This window comes from Trachurus japonicus, chromosome 5 (assembly GCF_045865225.1).
Source record: "Trachurus japonicus isolate A0001 chromosome 5, Traja_1.0".
Taxonomy (NCBI): Eukaryota; Metazoa; Chordata; class Actinopteri; order Carangiformes; family Carangidae; genus Trachurus; species Trachurus japonicus.
Window position 1 is genome coordinate 12941999 of NC_140911.1, and position 23332 is coordinate 12965330.

Below are 23332 nucleotides of genomic sequence, written 5' to 3' on the forward strand. Positions count from 1 at the left end.
ACACTGAGGTATATTATATTTAACATGAATGCAACAAACACTGCATGGATGGTGTTGTCTACTTTCCATGGCTTTAATGCAATTATGCCCAATCCTGTAGTGTAACCAATCTGTTAGGGGTTGACTCATTCAATATCATGTATGAATATGATATAATGGATTTATCCTATTGAAGGATGAAGCTTCATGTAGGCCCAGTGAGTGGGACACACTTCTCTCTTGAAATGAATCCACATCATCGAGATGCAAATACTACACAGAGAATGGCCTCTTTTGTTAAAAATAACAACAACTGGATATAAAAGTATTGAACATTTTCTGATTATATACCGTATTTGCAAGCCTAACTGAGCATGAGTTGCAGAATACATTTATACCCTTTGTTCTTACCTCAGGGATGCAGTCTTCATGGGTTACAACCCGCACAATATCATCCAGGGGCAGCAGGGAGTTACACTTGATCTCGGTGTATACGTTCTTGCCCTCAGTGCAGACAGCCAGAAGCTCCACCAAGTGGATGTGGTACATCAGAGGACTGTTTTCATCCATGCGGTCCCGCTCCGAGCGCATCATTTGGACGAGCGTTTGAAAGGAGGCACGATCGTTGTAGAAGACCAGGACATCCTCGCCTGAGTTCACCAGCTGAGTGGGGACATCAGTGTGTAACAAGACATTTGTGCTTTAACTAAATGGCTGATGTAATTACTATTCACATTCTGAAATACAAATTCTGATGCTATGAAGATCAAAGAACAGACCTCAGCCATGACAATGTCCTGACATTTCTTAATGAACTTGTTCTCAGCCTTCACTATGGTCTGCAGGAACTTCAGATACTGGACGTGTCGACCATGCGTCTCAGTGCAGTGGACAAAGTGTTGGACCACGCGCTCGTTGATCTCACTGCACAGCTGGAAGTTATTCATGAAGATGTGCTGCATGGTGACTGCCTCTAAGATCTGAGAGAGAGAGAGCAAAAAGGACAGTTGAGTATTTTAGAAACAGAAGTGTATTAACTCACACAGAGTGGCCCCGTGCTACTTACCCCTGGATTAAGAAACAAGTTGATGTGCTTGTGGAGAAGAGCCTGGTTCTGCTGATTCCCTGCGCAGAAATTCTGCAGAAACTCATGAGCCTGTTTCATAATCTCTTGCATTCTCACATCCTCTCCCTAATGCAGAAAACACAGAGACAGACTTCTTTTTTATTTGGATGAAGGCTGCAGATGTGTTGAAGTGTAAATCCTAATTATTTTGTATGTGATGTTGCACCTTCTCATAGGGGATCTGCAGGAGTTCAAGCACCACACTGTGAGCTCCCATGTTCCTCAACAGCCTCTGCTGCTGTTTCTTACTCTTCTTCCCTGAGCTCCCCTCCTGGACACACAGTTTACTGAGGCGCAGCAGGATCTGAAGACAAACAGCAGGAATAGTTTAATTACAAGCCACAGGTCACAAACATGAGAATACAGCATTAACATAAAAACAATCACACCTCTTTCACAACTCTGTAGTTGTAACTGCTGGTGCTTTCCGTCTTCTTTTTGTCAGAACTCAGTGAATCTCCCTGCAAAGACACAGAAAAGAAGAAGGGTTATACCATTCCTCCACTGATTAGGTATATTTTCAGGTTATCGTACACTCTACCTTCTTTTTGTTGTCAGATTCTGATGGCCCATCTCCATCCATCCCATCCTCTCCTTGTCTCTTGTACACCCACAGCTCAGACTTCTCCACGATGGACCTCAGCTGGTCCAGGTCTGATTTGATCTGTTTGTAGTTGTCCACATCCTGACTTGTCACCAGCAGTTGGACCTATTGAGTAGTGAGAGGAGATTTACATATCAACTTCATGTCAGAATTTTTTCTAGGTTTCTAGTACTGTGGTAAAAAACAGATGTACTGTACATTACAACAAAGGGAGTCTTAAAGAGTGGTGCAGCGTACTTGTTTGAAGGCCATGAGGACTTCCTGCCTCTGGCTGAAGTGTCTAAAGAGCAGGTGAAGAGCTCCAGACACCAGGGGAGGATAGTCGTGCATGGTCAGGTGCAGCAGGACCCTTAGGAAGGTGCGACCACCATGGTCATCCAGGTCCAGTGGCGTGTTCTCCTCACTTTAAAGGAAGACGAACAAAAACTATACAAACTTTGAATTTCACCTTATAGAAGGTTTTAGACAGATGAGGAAGTGCCGGATTACCTTCCTCCAAAGATCCCCTCTGCCTGCTCCTCAATATTCTCAAAGTCAAGATTTCCTGTGGTCAGTCAAAGCAGTTTTTAGAATGATTGAACTTTTTAAATTAACAAATGAATCAATATTAATATTGATGTGGGTCAAAATGTGTAAGTAATAACATCATGTGGTTTCATACCTGGCATCTGACCTGTGACATTATTGCTTCCATTCTGACTGGCAGTGGTTTCTCCTTGTGGGTTGTTCTCATCAAACTCGCGTTTGAAAATACAAAGCAGGCAGGATATCCTGTAGTCGAGCCGCACATTCAAAATGAACTGGAAGAAAAAAATAAAATGATTGCACAATTCAGACAAGGGGGCTCAGAGCTTCAGTTTCAGGAAGAACCAGTTTCCCTGTGTCACTACCTACCTGTAGAATCTCAATGACTTTCAGCTTTGTGTCCATGACCATGATGTCTTCTCTTTCTGGTTCAGTTTGAGTTTTCACCACATCTCCCTCTGGCTGAAGAGCTGGTGTGGCGGGCAACAGGCCGCCCCCTCGCAGCACAACTTGGGTCATCAGCTCCCCCACTCCATGGATGGACTTCATCACGTTGCTGCCTCCTACAGCACATAAACAAGGAAGTAAAAGCCAGGAACATAGTGGCTGTGTGTGTGGTGAGTATGTTGTGGCTACAGAAAGTCTTGGTTTATATTTCAGCACCCATGCTAATGGAATGGAGTAGAGCCGACACATTGCCTGCATGAGGGATTCAGTATCACGCCTACTTTTCAACCATGACACTCACAAACGACAGTGAAACTAGAAAGGGGGAAACCTGTAGATATTGAATATGTCACAAACTGAAAAAATAAAAGTACTATGAGTAGCTGTAAGTCGAAAAAACTAAATGCCGAAACCCTAGTAACCTGCAAAATCTGTGTAGAGAAAAAGCTGGCAGCAGACATACAGCTGATGTGAACACACACGTGTTATTATAACATTTGTGGATATTTGTGGTGAATAACAATACCATTTCTACATAACTTTACTACACTAGTAAATGTCAGATACAGTTTCTTGTCAATTTGCTTTTTTGTACCTATAGCACCTTATGAAAATGAGGAGAAAATCAGTCTTTAATTAATAATTAATTAATAATTTGGACCTTAAGTGATGCACCTCTGCAAAGACTGAGGAAAACAAAGTGACTTCATATGGAGATGGATGGTTACCTTTGGTTTCCTCCCCCTTCTCAATCTTGTTGATGGGGTATATAGTGCTGACGTGTACACAGTCTAAGATGTTCAGTAAGATCTTTGTCAGTCGAAGCAGGTCGCTGAAGTTGTAAAAACCAAAGTATATCAGGTTCCTTGCCAGGTTCACCACCTGCATGCAAGAGAATTTAAAACCATGTTTTATGATGTACTTAGATCAATCAATCAGTTTAAGTCCTTGTCTGTTTCCAACCATCCACAGAAAGGTAGTACCTCAAAGGTGAGCTTGTTTTTCTCCCTATCAGAGAAGGGAATGTTCTGCGACACAACCTCCCGCAGGTAGTTCTCTACAAAATCCATTGTGAGGCAGAATCGCTCTTTGATCTCATCTCTGGTGGTTCCATCATTGTCATAGCTGCTTAATTAGATAATTAGAGGAGAAAAATGTATGAGAGCTGCAGTGACACCTCTGGAGACACAAGTTAATCTAACTCTTGACACAAACTCACTCATCAATTGCAATTTTGGAGGGGATCTCAGACCAAAGACGTGCATATTTGACGGGTGTGACTTGCTCCTGAGGGTCACGGTCCACATGCATGTGCAGCATCAGGCGGCAGAAAGAGGCTCGCAGGTCAAAGGGCAGGTCCTCATCAGACATGGAGCGCAAGATCAAATCCACATCCAGCTGACCAGAGATCTTGTTGATGGCCAGGTACTGACGGTCCAGACACATCCGGGCAAAGAGATTCAGTTGGCACCTGAGAAGAAGTATCACGGAGGTTTGCAATAATTTCAGCTGAGTTTTTTCAGTTACACTGACATGTTCATTATTCTTGAAAGGTATTGTTTTTCAGATTTAGAGCTGAATATCCAAAGATAGTGGCAGTTTTGTAAGATACTGAGTCAAATTTTAGATGTGAAAATGTTTAATATGATTTCTCAACAGTCTGTATTATGTATTCATGTGTCTATAACCAAGGACATCTCACCTGTAATAGCTGACCACCTCCTGATCCTCCTTCTGGCCCTCTTTTGCATCCTGCGCCAACTCCCTGATGCTCTTACTGCGGACTTCTTTACAGTTGTCTTTCCAAAACAGCCACACCTCCTCCTCATCCTCGGCCTCCACCGGGGTCTCTCCATTTGTTGGTGTCTCGATCTCAAACCTCGACAGGACCAACCTTGGGAATGGCTCAGAAGTTACACTAGAGCAGCTTGTTTCAGTTTAGCAGCAAAAATCGTGACAACTAAGAAAAAACAAGTGACTCACTTGGTTTCTATGAGGATGTCAGCATTGGTGGGGTCCAGTACTGCATTGCAGATTAGCTCCTGTGTCACAGGGATGGACTTGCTCATGGACACGCAGAGATCCGACAGGTAGTCGAGAAACCTGCAGAAAACAAAGCGTCACATATTCATACAGATGCTGTGATAGGGATGATAGTTAAAGGATATGCGTGGGCAGTTTCAGATGATGCTATAGTCTTAAAGTCAGAAAGCAAAGTAAGTCATAAAAAAGTACATTGAAATACTAATGTGCAGTCTACTTCTCTAACCTTCATTCAACCTTCTGGAGAGTTCTTGATTCACATATCATTAAAAACTGTTGACAGGACTTAGACACAGCAGAAGCACACACCCACTGCAGACTACCAGCTGTGCCAAGGTCATTCACAAGCAGTTAAACTTGCACCCCTGTGCATACATTTGAAGACATTTACATAGATTTAAATTCCTTAGAAGATGTTATACAAACAAATCTGACCACAGATTATTATGAGATACCAGCAGCGGCCTGTTCTGTCCTGTAAGCCTCACCTCGGCTCACGGTTCTTCCTCACTAGCGTGACAAACGTGTCTATCTCAGCAGCAGTGATGTGTTTCTCCAGCAGCTTCCGGTTGTTGTGGAGCAGGGCTGTTATTGTGTCCTCCGCTAACACGTCATATCCTATCTGCTTCTGCATGAAGCGGAATTGTTTCGCTATGTATTCCTGTGAAGAGCCAGAAAGGAGGGGAAATAGTTGGTACAAAAGAAAACTCATTATCGATCATGGTGTGCTGCTGTTGTTGTCATCCCACCTGGTTCTTTCTGTAATCCTGCTGGGAATGGCGCAGCACTCGGTAGCAAAGCCTGCAAATATGTCTGAAAGGAGCATGGCGCTGGTCGCCAAGCTCTTCCAATCGAAGCATTGGACCATCACCGCTATCTGTGAAAGGGGCTTGAAGAAGTTTGAAAATCTGCAACGGAAAGGGAGGATTATAAGATCCAAAACTGACCTAAAACAGCGGCAGTCTCATGTTCCAAGACCAACCTGTTTCAGGATGTTCTGCTCTCTCATGAGTTTCTGTCTTTCTCTGTTGGGCTTGTTAACCATGATCTCCAAAACATCCTGCCCACTGTTGGGGATGTCCACCACGAAGAAAACTAAATCCTCAAGAAGCTTTGTCACAAACCTGGAGAAGTCAAATCATATTGGCAAAACATTACAAAGTGTTTTAACTCAGCAGCTCTTTCAGGGATGTTTGTTACATTTTTTCTATTGTTTTAAACATCTAAAGGAAGGAAAACCAATGTAATAATAATAAAATAATAAATACATAGTAACATAATATAAATATAAATATAAATAGACATAAAACTTAATGAAGAGTTTAAACAAACTGTTGTGGATATTCTCTCTTACATACCTCCTTTCATTTTGTGTAATGGTACCCTTCTCCAGCTTGCCAGCAATGGACGCCAACACTTTACTTGCATCATTGGCAAAGTCTAAGTCACGCACTTCTGCTGGTGGCACTGGTACAATGGCAAAGGCTTCTTTATCTTCTTTTACTGCCGACGTTCCAATCTGAAAGCATCAATAATTTTTAGTGACCAGAGAACACTGGTTGAGCTACACATCTTAACCTGCTCATCAGCTACTCACCCGTAACATAACAGGTTTCTCCTCCTCCTTGTCAATGGGGTTGTTGGTGCTGTGGACCCATGTGTTGGTGCACAAGTGTCTTAGCCTCACGTAGGAGCTCCTAGAAGTAACAACCGAAAGTGTCTGAGAAAACAGACGAATAAACAAAGCTACAGCACACAGGAAAAGTGTCATAGCGCTTTCTGCTTTGATACAATCTCAACTAGCATGAGACAATTGTTTAATGTTCAGCTCCAGTCAATCAGTGAATGCATATCATAATATCGTGCAGTATTATCCTTGTTACCAGTGTGTATCTGGGCCTCCTTGTATGAGTGAGTGTGTGTGTGTGTGTGTGTGTGTGTGTGTGTGTGTGTGTGTGTGTGTGTGTGTGTGTGTGTGTGTGTGTGTGTTTCTCAAAAGTCAGACGATTTTCGGACTGACTCTTTTAAAGCGTGACAACTATTTAATGACTATTTATCTCTTCCTTGTGGTTTCATCAAACTTATCATAACCATCTTCATATTGTTGACTTTGATACGCCATATTGTCAATATAAGCACAGCCCATCATGATACCATTTCCGAAGGCTTCATAAATGATGATAAAATGATCATAAACCAACACCTCTCTGAAACGGTGCCAGCGAAACTGGAGATTATGCGAGTTATATTGTTTGGATTTATTGCACATTGTATTATGATAAAGGGGAAGGAAGTGTGGTACATCAGGGTATGTTAGTTTATCCGTTTGTCTCCTTGCTACTCAGAAGTAATAAGCGAGGGACGGCATGTAGGCATGTAAACAAACTGCCTGGGGAGGGAAGACGCTGCTTACAATGGCTGCCTTCAGCCAAGTGTGTGGCATGACAACAGATTACCCAGCAGTGACGTGTACACTATACACTATACTGTAAGTCTGAGCCAACTATGTCCATCCGTCATTCTTAAAGCATCCAGCCTGATCCACGTGTGTGTGTGTGTGTGTGTGTCTTTGTGTGAGCAGCAGGTGTGTGTGTCGATTGTAAGGCCTTGGAGCACAGACATCACACAGTGGCCATATTCATGGCAGGCATTACGTAACCGGCCACTAAAGCTGACAGGCTTACCTTTGTGTACTGGTTCTCTCGGGCATTAATTAGTCTCCTGGCTAAAGTCTGAGGGATGGGGTTATTTCAGGTAGGAGTGGGAGGGGCTAGCAGCAGTAGCCTGCAGCATACAGGCACGCACCTGATGATGCGACACAATAGGGGCTTTGACACGAGGTGTGGAGGTTCTGTTCTTATCTGATAGCCTATGTCACGACAGGACAAATACACTATTGTAATTTTAGAAGGAGACTTTCCCTCTCACACAATATCGTCAACAAGAATCAAGGCGGCAAAGAGGCACATCTACAGCGAGGACAGGGTCAGCCTGCAAGTACATTAAATATTACATCGCTTAGTAAGAAGTAAGAGCACCGAGCAGATTTCCTGATAAAGCACTTATCTGCCAGATGATGTGCGAAGGTATGTGCACTATTTCACACCATCTGGTTAAAGGATTTTTTATCCATGTCTCTTTATAACAATGATTTCCTGTCTAGTGCCACTCAGGGACTTTCCTTTGCTTGTGATTATACCATCTCACAGAGACCAGCACGATACAAGTCATACCAGCACACTATCTAACAGTGTTATTTGTGGTTCCAGACATCAGACACAAAAACTTCTGTCCATAGTTGCAAAACTAAACAGACTCTCATCACCTCAGAAAATCCCGACCTACTGATGTTCCAAATTCCCCTACATCTCTACACATGACTCAAAAGTTTACTGCTGCCACTGTTTGATTTGTGATAGTCTTGACATCACTGTGGTCTGTCTGATTATTTGTCATTCCACCAATACCCACCCTCAATTTTTTCTCATTCTCCTGATGTTATTTTTCCATTACAGAGCTGAAACTTGAGGGGTATCTGAAATCTTATCATCAATTTCTTTCTGTCTCTTTGAGCACATTTAGCGGCCGTAATCATTTTTACACACACAAACAACTACGTGCACTTGCAGGCAGGGAAATGCAGGTTATTGCATTTGTAACGCTTAATGTATGTTACTCCTATATCACATTACTCCTCTGCGATATCTGAATATTATGTGGACTTTGGAATTCCATATGCATGGTTGTGTTAACTTTATTACTTTATACCTGGGCACCATGGAGTCCCCGCCTCTCAGTGTGGTAGGATCCAGCTCAAAAATGGAGGAAATATCCATGCCATCAGGAACTGGTACCAGAGTATACATGATTTTCTCCTGAGGTGCTCGCAGACGACCTCGCAGGGCTTCATTATCTGCATCCAGCTGCAGGAGGAAAACATGCAGAGAGAGGGCATTGAGTCCTGGCTACAAACGGTGAATGAACCGAGACCACTGGTGACATTAGTTCTTCCTCCTGATGCATTTTGTACAAATCAAAAGATCACTGTTGGACCTTGTTAGCACATTGTTGAAAACTGCAAGTGCACACAAAGGCTGTGATTAGGTTGGTATTGGGTTGTGCAACAGTGTCACCTAATGGTGATTTACAGTGAGACATGCATCAGTTGAGGTGATGGCATGGAGGTACCCTGTTTGAATCTACTGTTACTAAAACATGGAAACACACAACCAAACTGAAAGTTGATTGAGTTTAAGGGTGCCAAAAGAGAAAGTGGACAACAAGGCAGAAAAGACACTATGATGTCCAGTATGTGCAGACGAGACAATGACAAACGCTTGCGCTATAGTTTACTGCAGCGAAATAAAGATTATATGACGGTACCTGGAAATTAAAGGGTGTAAAGTCCACCACCTAGAGCAGAAAGCAAAGATCCACCACAGAAAGGAACTGATTAGATTGGTAGTGTGATGTTGCTAAGCACTAAGACGAAGGGGGATCACGCTGACTTACCGAGGACCGTTGCTCAGCGTTCTCTTCCTCAAAGTCTTGGTTCACCTGGGAAACATAACCAATGTCAATAATACACTTTACCATTATTAATTTTGGAAACTGTACCCCATAGTGTACATCTAACATCTCAGTATGTCTTGTCTACACCTCATGATTCATGGCTCAGGACCAATGCTAAGCATTTTCCTGATTTAAACTAACCTGCTATGTCTAAGAGTAGCTTATGCACAGGTAAGGAAATTAGAGTATATCAATGTCAAATATTGTAAGAAGGCGGAAAAAAAGTTGTCACACACCTCTCCCATCTCAGCGGCCAGGTAACACCCCGTGGCCAAGTGTTTAAACCTGAACAAACTGTTCCAGTAGCCTGCACCTCCCCTACATGGATCATGGTGGACCACCTGGTAGCAGCAGAAGACATGAAATAAAAGGCATGAATAAATGTTCTGTCAAACTGGTATTAATTGTGATACTATAGTGTGAAAATTTCTATTGCATTAAAAACAACATTCATTTTTTTTCCAATAAAGTGCAGTTTATGTATGGTAAAAACAAAAGCATGAAGACAAAAACTTCAAAAATGTAATTAGGGTTTTTCTGAGGAACTTACCTCTACTTCCCACAGTGCTTTGCTGCTGGTTGCAGAAGTGGCCGACTGCCTGCCCGTGGTTCTAAGAAAAACATACTGCTTCTTCCTGTGATCATCACATGTGAGGAACTTCTCCTGCTCTGCGTGGAATAACCGCACTACGTCGCCCTGCAATTACACACACACAAATACATCACAACATTTTTCATAGCAATACTAATGTGTTTTAATTGTGTCTCAGTGGCCAATTAATTAGGATATAATATACCAATGTTTGCGAAATCTGCTTATTATAAATTGAAGTTGATTGATGTTCCTACCCCTTTGAGTATTGTTTCCTTGTTGTCGCTCCATTTCATGAACAGAACAACTTTCCAACTTGTGTTGCAATTTACAGAATTAACCTGAGAGGCAGAGAAACTGAAATGTTAGGACATGGACAACATTTCCTCTTCTACCTATATAAATCAAATGTAGGACCCATCAGGTGTCTTTACATTTGTCTGTTCGTTTACTGTACAGCCCTGTCAGCGTTTATGTACCTCATTGCATCCTGGGTTGTCAACTAGCTGGTGGCTGCTGGCATGTAGAGGCTGTCCCGCATTCACGGGGTTAAGAACAACTTTATCTCCAATCACCACCTGTAGGAGGAATTAATACAAACTAATTAAAACAGTAACACTGACATTTACTCATTTCACCTCTACCCAAAGTGATTTACAAATGAGGCTCATCCCTAAAGCTTCGGTGCAGCAAGACACCTTAATGTAAGTACTGTACTAACAACACACATTGGCTCTTCTGTTTAACTCCAACACAAGTGTTCAATGAAACTGTTTATATAACGCATTTACATTTATTAAAATTTATTTTATGTTGTATCGCTTTTACTTGCCATTTTTAACTTAACTGTTAACTGTTAATCTGATACTGTTACTGATATCAGGCAAAGAAGTGGTAGATCAAAGTTGAGAAAGTCAGGGTGAACATGGTGGATTCAGATGAGTATTGTTAAGATAAATTTAACAAAGCGAAAAAAGAAACTGAATCTGCCAGTAGAACAAAAATGTGATTCATTCCTTCAGTGTCAACTAGAATAAGAGTGTCTTCTAAATTAACACAGGCTCATTCAAAGAAGGGCAACAGAAATCCTTGAAACAAGATGAAATACTGCAGATGATTGAGCACTCTATTTAAATTTCAAACTGTTAAGTATGTCACTTCCCAAGATATCAGCCATCATTTTTCAACAGTGCTATAATTCCCTTTCCTATTCCCTTTCCTCTCAAGGTGAACATGAAGGCATGGGAGATCTGGGTACACTAGGTCATGTTAGTCTTCCGTTCAACACTAGGGGGGAGTAGTGGACCATATTTTGCATGAAAAAACCAGCTCAGACAGAATTACTGTGGTGTTACCCTGAGTATCACTCACCAACCACAAACAAATATGTGGAGGTGTAAGCAGCAAAAGAATGAGTTCAAAAAAAAAAACCTTTGGGCAATTGTCAGTGATTTATTCATGCTTGTTTACATCACTGGGTGCACAAAGCTTTGAGATGAACTCTGGAGAAGAGAGCAGGCGGAATTGTGAGAGGCACTTTGGATTCAAGCCTAATCTTAATCTCTTATTGGCTCATGCTTTCACTGAGTCATTACACAGCCTATTGCCTCTCCTGCTACTGCCTTTGACCCAGACGCTGGATACAGAATCAGACCGTCACCAAGCTCTGCAGTGGGGCTGCCACTTGTTCCTAAATCGTTAAGATGGATCAAATGCAAACGACAAAATTTCCCATGGTGATTAATGAAGTATAACCTCATTAGCCACTTAGCTGGGTTAAAATATGTCAACATCCATTAGCCCCAAGTAGAAATTGCATCACGATAAGCAGGGGTTTGTGAATGGTGTGTATGCTAGGTCAATAGCACATAATCTCTATTTAATATCTGTTTATCTATTGCTGTTAATTACTGTACCATCACGAATGTGTCATACTTCGTTGGAACAGATGATGTTCATGTCTTATGCCTTAGATACCAAACATTATCTATGCAACTGATTCAGAAACCTTTAAGGGACCTGTCATTATACTAACACATTATAAGGGTTTCCATAACTATAAAGATGAGCACAAGCATCTGAAAATCCACACCTTAGTTTTGTTGACAATGCAAATGCACTGCACCATTTTAAACTTACAACTACAACAAACAAACATGAACTTATAACTGAGATAACTCAGTGCAAACAGTGGCCTGAATTGCTGAAATCTTATAAAACCATGCTATATGCCAGTCTAGGTGACTTGTGTTTTCTAAATCCTGTTTAAAGTCTAAAAATACATCTTCAATTTATCCTGCAGAGCACAATTAACTCGAATCCCACAACACCCTGCTCTACCTACACTGTCTCCCAGGGATCGCAGCTTGTAAAAGGGCTGGATGTAGAACCAGGATCCCTCGTTTCCCGCCGAGTCCAGAGTCACTCTCATGGCGTTCTTCTCCAACAGCGCAGGTAGGCGCTTGTTCACTGTCAGGTATTTGTTGCTCTTCAAGTGCAGCAACTGTTGGCAAAACAAGAAATCGACTTAGATGGTTACAAGACATACAGCTACTTTTAATGACATAATGCTGACAGTGGAAAGAATTCGGAAATAACAAGATGGAAATATGTCACAGGCTGGCACAGCAGGACTCAAGGGAGCACTTCAGTGAAAATATGCCTCTCTGGAACAGTTTAGCATCTGTATGTCTTCTCTGAATTATTTCAGTGCATGAAGTCTTTTTTCTAAAATGCTTCTCATGACCTTTGCTGTTCACCCTTTTAATCAGCAGTTTCCAAATATGTCCAAAATAATCCATCACAAATTTTTTCTATAATCATATAAGCTCTACATATTTTTGATGTCCACAGCTTATTTAACTTAATGCTCAACTTTATCCAAGAACATCACATGTCTTGAATAGACGACATGAGACTTGTACTGTATCTTACCAGTTAAGATATTCAATATATATACGCATGTTTAAAATTATTTCCTACAGTAAGCCACGTACCAACTACTGTTTGCTTCTGAAATGGGATGACAGTTTATTGCAACTAGGACCTTTTTACACTGTATGTGCTGCTATCAGTCTTGTGCACATCACGCAGCAGGAATGCATGACCATATTGGATTTCAGATTATCTCACATACCTGTGTGCAAACTCTTTCTGCGCAACGGCCACAACCAGATAACTTAACAGCACACCTTTTGTGCTGTAGCAATTATTTAAAACTGACTGATTAAAATGGAATTGCAGTCAAAATTATCAAGAACACAGCGTCATGTACATGGTGTTCACTGCTGCAACAGCTCTGTTAACCAAAGCACCTTATCCCACAGGCTCCTTACTGTAACTCACCTGAATGACATTTCCATACTGGATGACTGTTCCCAGCAGCTTACGGTTTTCAGACTCATTTTGCTTCTTCTCCAGGTCAGCGGCATGCTAACACAAAAAAAAGGCACAGAGATGCTCAAGGAAAGTGACATACAGTATTGGTGCTGCAAACAGATTTTCTGTACACAGAACCCATTGCATTATTTATTTTACTTCAGGAAAAAATACTGTTAGTCTTACATGGAGTTTGGTAAGGAGGACTGTGTCAGTGGTGCTGTTGCCTCCAGGTTTTGCTGCCTTCCAGAACTGTTTCTGTGCTGAGTATCTGTTCATGGGACACAGTTTGAAAAGGCAGTCTGGGGAAAGAAGAAGAGAAAAGTGTAAAATCTCTTTAATACTTATTCCTGCTGACATCTGCCTGCCAGACACTGCTTTATGTATTTGTGAGTTTTCTCATTTTCTGCATAGCCAACGGTTTACACTTTGACAGCGTTCACAGTTTACTATTTACTTCAGTCTGGAGGATGTTGACGTTGTGAGTCCAGCATCAAAATGTATTCCTGTACTTCCCAAGAGTTGTCTCCAAAGCTAAAAAGTTTCAGTTGTTTTGCTGCCGCTCCTCACGTTCTACATGATCGGCTTTGTCTAATATATCATCATTATCATACATCAGAGATGGTATTGATATTGTGATGAATATCTCTCTCCTTCTGTCCTATAATGAAAATATATGGTATGACACGGTTCAGATCATGGCAGCAGTGTCAGAGATCATTAGGCACAGAACAGCAAACAAGCAGAGCAGGCACTTTTCCCCCAGGGGCCCTGAAAGCATCTTAGGGCCAAGGAGCTGAATTGGAAAAGAGCAAATTATAGCCTCAGGGCAACCCCGCATGTTATTTCCAGCCTTTGGGGCAACGAGGGACATTTCTGTTGAACTTATTTCAGTTCGTGCTGACTAGTCATTTTGCTATTTGTATGTATAAATGCTGTTTCATAATCACAGCTTCATGTTATTATACATGAAAAAATATAAAAGTACAAGATAATTGTGGAGATGACGGAGGACTAACAGCGGCAACATCTTTGATGAAGCTTGGCATCTAAATAACTGAAACAAAAACTTTGTGGATTAACAAAGGCAGCTATAGGCCAGTTCATTATGCACTGTTGATACTTTCAGACATACACTACACTACCTACAGTCAGTCCAAACTTTCTGACACATTTGTGTATGAAATGAGGTCTGTGGTTTTGGCAGAAAGACTCAATTATGCACATACGACCGCTTTGTGAAGCTCAACGTTCTGTTCCGTAGGAGCAATCAAGGTGACTACGGGAATATTTCTGCTTAGTTCTCGTTATACACATTATTTTCAGTTCATCAACTGGTTGGGAAAAAGCCTTTTATCACTCCACCTCTTCCACATGCCGCTGATCCAAACAGCTGATAGGCGGAGTGCTACAGCGTGACGCGGAGCCTGCCTATGTGGAGAAATACTGGGCAAGTTGGTTAATTCCAGATAAACGTGGGTTAGGGAGAGAAGTCTAAGTAATTTGACATATTTGAGCATTTTATATAAAAAGTAACGCAATAGTTACTTTTCCTGGTAATTAATTACTTTTTATCATGTAGTAAGTGTTGGGAACGTTACTTTTAAAAAGTAATTAGTTATAGTTACTAATTACTTCTCCCAAAAAGTAACTGAGTTAGTAACTCCACTACTTCACTATAATAGTAACTAGTTACCAGGAAAAGTAACTATTGCGTTACTTTGTCTTTCTTTTTTTTAAGTTTAAATATGTCGAAGAATTTGGATTTTTTTTCTCTCATTTTTAAATTGTATTTTATTGTTTTCATATATTTCACTGATCGCAATTATGGAACGCGAGTGTGTGTTTTATTGAAAGCGAGGCTGGTGTGCCTATGAAAATAGGTTACAGTGGGTTTTTTAAGTGCTGTGGCTACAAGCAAATCTCATATTGTCTCTGTACAAAAACAACAAAGACCTTTTTAAATGTGAAAACAGCGGAGACCTATTCAAGATTTGCGTTTAATAACAGGCGAAACATCGAAATTAATTTATTCATGGCCACATTAAGTGAAATTATTAACTTTACCGATTATCCATCTGATTATCTGTCCTGCTGCGAGCGCACAACTTCTCAGGGTATCCGCGGATCCTTAAAAAGTCTTAAATTCATGTATCTAAAATTAAGGCCTTAAAAAGTATTAAATTTATTAGAAAATTCTAAGATGGTCTTAAATATATAATATATAATACACAGCATCATAAAATATGTATGCACTTAAACTTTTATATGAAATAACAGGGTATCCGCGGGGTCTTAAAAAGTCTAAAATGTGAAAATCTAAATTTTAGGTCTTAAAATGTCTTAAATTTGTTGAATTATTGTGTTCAAGTCTTAAATAATTTTAGACAGGTCTTACATTTTCTTATGCCCACCATGGGCGAGCATTTCACTCGCATTTGCCCCTAAAAAAAAAAAACATGTGTGAACCGGGAAAATCACAAAAAGAGCACAACCTGCGATTGGTCAAAAACTACAAATCCCACATTTCTCTGGCCTCAACAATAACAGTAGTTAGTGTGAGTAAGGGAGAGTGGAGCTGTCGGTGAAAAGAGGAAACAACGCCACGTCTGGTCCTGTTCTATGTTGTTCATTCACACCGTAACCGTTTATTCCGCGGTGTAAAAGGCCGTAACGCAAAGACGCGATTAGGCGCGAGACGCGGTAGACGCGACTTTTTTTTTTGCGACGCAATACACGGGATTTTTTTTTGGCGACGGGACCATCGCACCTTCGTCTATTTCATCACCCACAAGGGGGTTCCCACCAAACACGAGGAACGCTTTTTTTTCGCTCGAGTTCTGGCGCGCGACCAAACGCGAGATACGCGGTTTGACGCTCGTTTTTGTGTAAATTTGCATCTTCACGAGCTCGCCCATTTTCACAACAACAACAACAACATTTCTCCTCCTCTCCTTTGGTGAGGGGACTGGTCACTGATTCATATTAAGCAGCTCCACACATATGGTATAGCTACGTAAACTGAAACAGGGAATCTGATGGATCTTAACCAGGCTTAAAAATAGCCATTTTGGCATCCTCTGTCAAAAATGCAGCCAACACATGAGTGTCCAGGGATTAGACCTCACAAGGTTAGGCACAAGGAGAAAGAAGGAGGACAGGAAGTAAGCAGCCCATGGTCAGACAGAGAAAATGGGGCACTGGGAGAACATCTGCCTGGCAGCAATGAGCAAATGGGGTTAAGGAGTAATTCGAAAATGAAGGGAAGGAGGTATTTGGGGTACTAGCTCCACTGAACAGGTAAAGAATGTAGTGAAAAAGTAGGCTAATTACCGTATCTTATAAATAGCACACATTATAAATGATCATGGTATATTTACAATAAATATGGCCTTACTGTACAGTATGTATTTTCTTTATATTCAATGGCAAAAAATTAACATGAGCACAAAACAAAACCACATGATCCAGCAGTGGAAACATGTAAATGACACTAATCTGGGATTCTGGGTGACACCATCTGGGTGCTGCTGTGCAGTTTGATAGGCTACTGTTTCTGTGCAACTGTGACAAACTATTTTGTTTTTGTGCTATTTGTACAACAGTCTACAACATTTTGACTCTGTATTGTTGCTCAAAAAACCAGATCAGTGAGAAGGTAATAAAGGGCCAGGACTAAGTGCAGTGCTTCATTTCATTTTTGTCTACAAGTTATGCCTTTATGTTTATCATACACTGCTTTTAGCAATTTCAACCATGGAGGGGAGAAAGTAGCATTCAATCCCTGACAATCCCACATTTTGAAGATGTGGATGTTACAATCACAATTGAATGAGTCCAATCTGTCAGGGCCCTACTTTGCTGGCGCAGCGCAGGTGGCGCAAGGTAGCGCAGCCGGTCTAATGCAAGTTTCGACCAGCGCAGCCTAGCGCAAAGTCAGATTGGAAGATTGGCAGATCGCGCTGCGCTGAGATAGGCGTGGCCGCGCAGCAGGGGGAGGCGTCACAGATTCAGCTTGGTGCAGTGGAAGTTTCGTCCGAAAATGTCCCGCCGAGGTTGCGCTGAAAGCTCGCCACCTCCAACCAGGTCTAATCTCAGCGCAGCGCGAAGCGCAGCAGGTGCAGTGGAAGTTTGGCTGACTGACCTGCAGTGCACACACGTCACCAAGACCTCACAGGCAGATCTCCACAGTTCCAGACACATTTCAATGCAATAAATATCCACAATAACCACTATTTAATGCAACTAACGGAATCAACACGTGAATTTATATCTATATAGATTGTCCCGTCACATCTGACGTCAGATCAAAGCAGAGATCAAAGGCTGTGGCACGCGTAATGGAAACTCCACCTGAATTAACACAGCAGGGACGAACTGGCACTGAAAAGCAGCTGTGGATGTCCCAAAAGCAGGACTGAGGGTGGATGACTGCATGTCGCTGCCGTGTCGAGATACCACTCTGCCCTTGTGATGATCGCTGTATTTATTTATTTACTTATTAATTCATGAGCGGAGAGCGACCGCATCACGCAGCCGTAATGAAAAACAAAACACAAATCATCATCTCTCTTAGCCCACCACAACAGCCTCGGTATCAGATAGTCAGTATATAGCCTACTACAGTATACTCAGCATCTCTATCACAGAAAAAAAAGAGAAAAAAAGAGACGGACAGAGAGAGAGAGAGAGGAGGACAGAGAGAGAGAGAGAGAGAGAGAGAGGGAGAGAGAGAGAGCGTGTCCTTTACATGGCGTGTGTTTATGTTGTGATTAGTGTAGCCTACACCTCTCATCTTATACACAGAGTTTGAATAAATGTGAGTTTCTTTATTAGTTTATTAGTTGTTGTTTCTTAGATTGCGTATAGGGGTTCTCAGTGTATCAGATCAATCCTGGTTAAGTATATTAGTAAACTCATTATTGGTCACTCTGAGCTCGGACCTCCGGACCAAAACAGCTGTTTCCTCCTGGGAGAGGTTCGGCCTCTGGCGTCGCTGTTTCCTCCGTCCATGTCCAAGTATAAAATGACAAACTTGCAGCGCGCATCACCCGCCGCGCAGTTAAAGGTGAGGAGAGGAGCTCCTTTGATTGGTGAAGATCTGACTCGGCTGTGTCAAACCCACTCCACGCCTTTCTCTCCTCCTCCTGTCTCCCTCCCGCCCTCTCTCCTCCCTCTTTGCCGTTTGCGCCGGTGGGAGGGACGAGGGGAGGGATTGCGCCGGTCTAAGTCTGACTGCGCGGCCCACCAATCTTGCGAAATGGACCTGGGCCCCACCCCGTTGGCGTGGCGAACCTGCGCTGATCACAGACTTCACCTGGTCGACGAAACTAGAGCCCTCAGTGTTACCAGTATTAGGCCTAAATGAGTGAACATGGGAGTGACTTTGGACAAGGCCAGATATCACTTTCCAAAATGTAATATCTCAATAGAGTCCAGGCAAAACATTGCTACATATGAGTGACACACGTGATATAAAGATCATGATATTCTGTACTATTGTTTACTGACCCAACCGTTATCACTTTGTGATATGTTTGAGTGTGAGAGGTCAGTTATTTTGTTTATATTTATGTCAGACAGTTGCTCCCTGTAGTAGTCTACAGCTACATTACCTCTCACTTGAAGGTTACTTTGGATAAAATAAAGTGCCAAATGCCTAAATGTAAGTGTAAAGTGCCCCCAGGCTTCTCACAACAACTTCCCCTGTGAAACAAAACACCAACCTCATGCTAGCTTCTTTTTTTCTTAACACTTCATTTACTTTCAACTTCCTCCATTTTATATTCACTAAGTGTATTGCTGATTAACTTCTACTCAGCCATCCTCTGTTTTATACGAAGCTACTTTTCTTTAGACATGAAATGTGGAAGGGCTTTCTTCTGATGATTTGCCACCAACTGAAATCTCTCTTCTTTGATTTATTTTCAATTAACTATAAAATCTGTGCAAACACTGGAGCTATCTGCATGACTTTACCACCAAGAGCAAATGTCAATTTCTTACTTTATTTATCCATGTTTACCATTTTGTAGTTTGAATGAACTGTTCCAGTTGATAACATCAATAAAGCTGGAAACTTCACATGGTTTTATTTACATGCTGATGTTAGTAGCCAGCTTTGCAGATAGAGATGACATAAAGCTGTGACATGAACTTCATGCCTAAGCATCTCTGACACCTTTCAACAACAAACATATTCTTACATAAAGGTCTGCAGTCAATAGACAATAAAGCCGCTCATTTTGGATGTCTAACAGACATTTGTTTTTGTTGATCAAAGAATGGTTTGTGTTATGTTGTATGCTGTCAACAGTTTTCAAAGGAACAACTTGTGTAAAATAAATTGTCACCGTTTTTTATTGGGATTTAATGACTTATTGATTATTGCTATGTACAAAAATGTCTATCTTTCCACCCTTTTGCAGAAAACACTCACATAATAGAGTCCATGCAGAGTCTCTCATACCACAACAACATACACATTGTCACTTGTGTTGTGCTTTGTAAGGTCAGCTAACAAGGTATCTTTGGACCAAGGGCTGTATCATTGCCAAGATTCGATCCACATTACATCATTACAGTACAGTACAATACAGACTTTTTAAAAGGCTTAAGTGTGCTATTAATACTCAACAGTGACATTAAGAGTTAGTCTTGTTACACTTTGTCTTTGACTCTCACGGCAACCTGTGGCTATGTTTACCTAGTTTTATAGCACCTCACTATCTATCATACTGACTGTCAGTTTAACTAAAAAGGTGCCATATCTTCATTTCAAAGTCACAGTTGATCTAGTCAGTGTCACTCTAGGATGTTAAACCACAACTTTGAATATTATATACCCTACTTCGAAAGAAAGAAAAAGACAATGGTCTGTTTAAATTAATATTTTCCTATCTGATGTTCACTCTATCTTGCACTTGCTGTCACAGAAGAGAAGGCTGCTCAATGCAAAGGTAGAGCACCATATAACACAGAGGAATACAGTATAACACAATATACTTGACCAAATCATATGGGCTACAACACTGTCATCCTGGGCATTTAAAGTTTCTGTCTTACATTCATACACTGTCATATACTGTCATACACAATAATTACATGCACATACTATAGACTATACTATAGACAAACTGGTGGACAAACTTACATTGTTAAAACCAAATGCAAAGCTGTGTTTATTTATTCATGATAACTATTCACTGTATTATTCACTGTATTTGTATTATTGCATTTATTGTAACGGTATTTAGTATCTTTTATCCTTCTTTAGCCTGACCAGGGACAAAGACTGCAAATTAGCTGAAGCTAGACGTCTTGTATGCATCGCATTTTTCATTCTTTGTGGCAATGTTGTATGTATCGTCCCTGCAAAATAAACATTAAAATAAAATAAATAAAATATCCATCAAGTGTCTGTGGTTTTCAAAGAAACATGAGCCAAGCTATATAATGGGTCACAAGGCCAAATTCTCTGTGCTTGACAACAAGCACTGTGTGTATCATTCAAAAAATATCTGAATTATTCAGTTATCAGCAAACACAGAAGGAGAGTCACAGATGTGAGCAAACATGACTGACAAAATCTATGCGTTTTATTATTGAATACATATCTCAGATTTGTAGTGGCTTGATCAGTTTTGGGTTGAAAATGTAGGCCTACACCTTTGCAGTGTAGTGTCCAATGGTGACTCAGTTATATCAAAGGTAAAGACACTGCTACACTAACTGTATAACACTACTACAGTGTTATACCTGCATGTTGCTCCTGTTCTCATTTACTTTAAACTGTAGCTACTTTGAAGTAGACCATCGGTTTGACTGAACAAAGGGATTCTTCTTACCTTACATGATGAGCTCGTCTAACAGTGTTGAATAAGCCAATATTATTAGCCATGCATTCATCAAGCTCCAGCAGAGAACAAGTGCTGTTCAAACATCAAGGTTGTCTTTTAGTCTGGCAGACACGTTAAGAGTTGTCTCAGTTCTCAGAAAAGTCTGTGTTTTATCATCGTGTTTATGATAAACAGCCACACTCTATCCCTGCTGTGAAACAACAAGTGTATAATCACTGGGAATACAAAATCATCTCAACAGGGCACATCCTGACACACTGCTGTTGGATAGAGAACAATCGATATAACAACTGCCTCACTACAAAATAATCCCCATTTTCAAGCACCTGTGAGATGTAATATGATGCAGAACAATAGCTTAACAATAACAGAAGCTTGCATAAATAGCCCTTACCCAGACCTGTACTTGTTATTTCTGCGTTTAGTCAAGTCCATGGTATTTTTAAGGCTTATATTGTGTGGCGATGTTGTGATGTTAGTGGCTGACCTGCACCCCCGAACTTTATCAAGAGTTGCATATAAATCTGAGGACTCACATTATTGAAGACAAAATAGGATTAAAATACAAACTGCCTAAAATAAAAAAGAAACATCATTCTTTGGACAACTGGTGCTATCTGTGACACCCTCCACCTGTGATTTGTTTATAGTTCGATTATTAGTTCAGCCCTAATTGAATCTTAATTGCAATGTGGTGCGATTTTCAAATTGCAAGAGTTGTGATTCTTTTTCATAAAAGGTAAAATTCACCACAAATGACGCATTGCAGTGCTACCAAAATGCTACAGTTTACAGTTTATATTCTCCAGATAACAGAACGTGCTTGTTTGTTACTGGACTCAACAAAACGCATGACTTTTGTGGATATCGTAGCACGATTTTACTTCAATTTCTAATTTCTTTGCAAGTTTACAGTAAATGGCAAACCATATGAAAAAAGAACTTCTTCAGAAAAACACATTTTAAACCACATGGCTGCTGGCAGTTCTGTGCTGTCATCATTTTAACATCATGGTCATGCTGCAGGTTACAGCTTGTTAGTAGATATTAAGATATAGTGGCAGGTTGTAGTCAGGGGACTGATGCTTAACTCTGTCTGACAGGAATCTTTCTTCCTGAGATCCAGGAACAGAAGGCTTGAAGGTAGAAGTCTGTTATTGGTGTCTGGACATCATGACTGTTAAAGTCTTGCTTGAAGAGTAAAAGCGATATATTAATCTAAAAAGCTTTGTCTTCTGGGGGCCATAAAACAAAATGTCCTTCTTTATTGAAAGCGCTGTGAATTGCTGTGAACTGTGAATACACAGAGGTGCTCTGCTGTTTCTTACTGCATGGTACAGAAATGGTTTTACACATGCATTTCCTTACACGGATAAATATTACTTCAATTTCTGAAAAGGAGAGCAAGAGGAGCTTTGACATACCTCCCAATTATATAGAAACTACAGTATAAAAATTGCTTTTCTTTTCTTTATGGCCCTCTAAAACCAAATAACAACTAGGTTTTAGTAGTTTTATCTCAAATTTCAGTCATGGGAGGTTTCATACAGCAAAATTCCGATTCAGAGATCCAAAGCCATCATGGTTCAGAGAATACAGTCATCTCCAGTCAGTGTGTGTGTGTGTGTGTGTGTTTTATTCTCTTCCTGCTTGTCATCACTCAACGATGACACAAGATCACAAGATAGCATCAATTATGTCAGTGATAGGGAAATGTTAGGTAAGACCCTGCAAAGCTTCCCAAATGTACAAACAGTCAATTGAATTTAATCAATTAGAAAGGGACATCGTTCCAAGTAGATAGAAGCGACACTGGCGACTGCGTCACTCCACTCTTGATTCATTTACTAACGACCTTGCTGAAAAAACCTGCCAGCAAACCTGGCAGCCAACATGACAATACACTTAACTACACTTGCTGGCCTCTGGTTAGATGATAGCTCATTTCTGTAGTGACATGCTCATGACAGGGCCAAAATGCTTTATAAAAACTAAAAAGTTCCAACCCTTCAAGTTTCAAATGTATATCAAACAGATGGTACATTTCAGAAAATACAGCCATCACCGTTCAGGAAGACAAAAGTGACTTCATTTTGACCCTGCGACCACCACAGCCTCCAGATTTAAACTGAGAAAAGCACTTTTTAAATGGAGGAGGAGGATCACAGCACGCCTGATTTAAAATATGGAAGCACTACTGAAGCAAC

At 40.9% G+C, this 23332-nt stretch overlaps 1 protein-coding gene across 14 annotated transcripts in view; it reads right to left on the bottom strand.

Moving 5' to 3' along the window:
* itpr1b (inositol 1,4,5-trisphosphate receptor, type 1b) overlaps positions 1-23332 on the bottom strand; it is an 84873-nt gene that overhangs the window by 55545 nt on the left and 5996 nt on the right. For 5 of the 14 annotated variants that reach the window (XM_085776375.1, XM_085776370.1, XM_085776371.1 and 2 more), the window contains exons 4-33: positions 13453-13568; positions 13234-13320; positions 12233-12391; positions 10368-10466; positions 10146-10229; positions 9847-9993; positions 9533-9637; positions 9237-9281; positions 9108-9137; positions 8493-8647; positions 6322-6421; positions 6083-6243; positions 5707-5848; positions 5474-5632; positions 5213-5385; positions 4665-4784; positions 4384-4575; positions 3901-4152; positions 3665-3806; positions 3410-3563; positions 2604-2797; positions 2371-2509; positions 2199-2253; positions 1947-2112; positions 1647-1814; positions 1495-1566; positions 1272-1409; positions 1046-1171; positions 759-959; positions 391-642 (exon numbers count right to left, since the gene is read on the bottom strand). In XM_085776375.1, coding sequence (XP_085632501.1) covers positions 391-642; positions 759-959; positions 1046-1171; positions 1272-1409; positions 1495-1566; positions 1647-1814; positions 1947-2112; positions 2199-2253; positions 2371-2509; positions 2604-2797; positions 3410-3563; positions 3665-3806; positions 3901-4152; positions 4384-4575; positions 4665-4784; positions 5213-5385; positions 5474-5632; positions 5707-5848; positions 6083-6243; positions 6322-6421; positions 8493-8647; positions 9108-9137; positions 9237-9281; positions 9533-9637; positions 9847-9993; positions 10146-10229; positions 10368-10466; positions 12233-12391; positions 13234-13320; positions 13453-13568 — 4133 coding nt within the window. The remainder of the gene's footprint in view (positions 1-390; positions 643-758; positions 960-1045; positions 1172-1271; positions 1410-1494; positions 1567-1646; positions 1815-1946; positions 2113-2198; positions 2254-2370; positions 2510-2603; positions 2798-3409; positions 3564-3664; positions 3807-3900; positions 4153-4383; positions 4576-4664; positions 4785-5212; positions 5386-5473; positions 5633-5706; positions 5849-6082; positions 6244-6321; positions 6422-8492; positions 8648-9107; positions 9138-9236; positions 9282-9532; positions 9638-9846; positions 9994-10145; positions 10230-10367; positions 10467-12232; positions 12392-13233; positions 13321-13452; positions 13569-23332) is intronic. The other 9 variants (XM_085776377.1, XM_085776373.1, XM_085776374.1 and 6 more) reach the window with 3 other exon arrangements.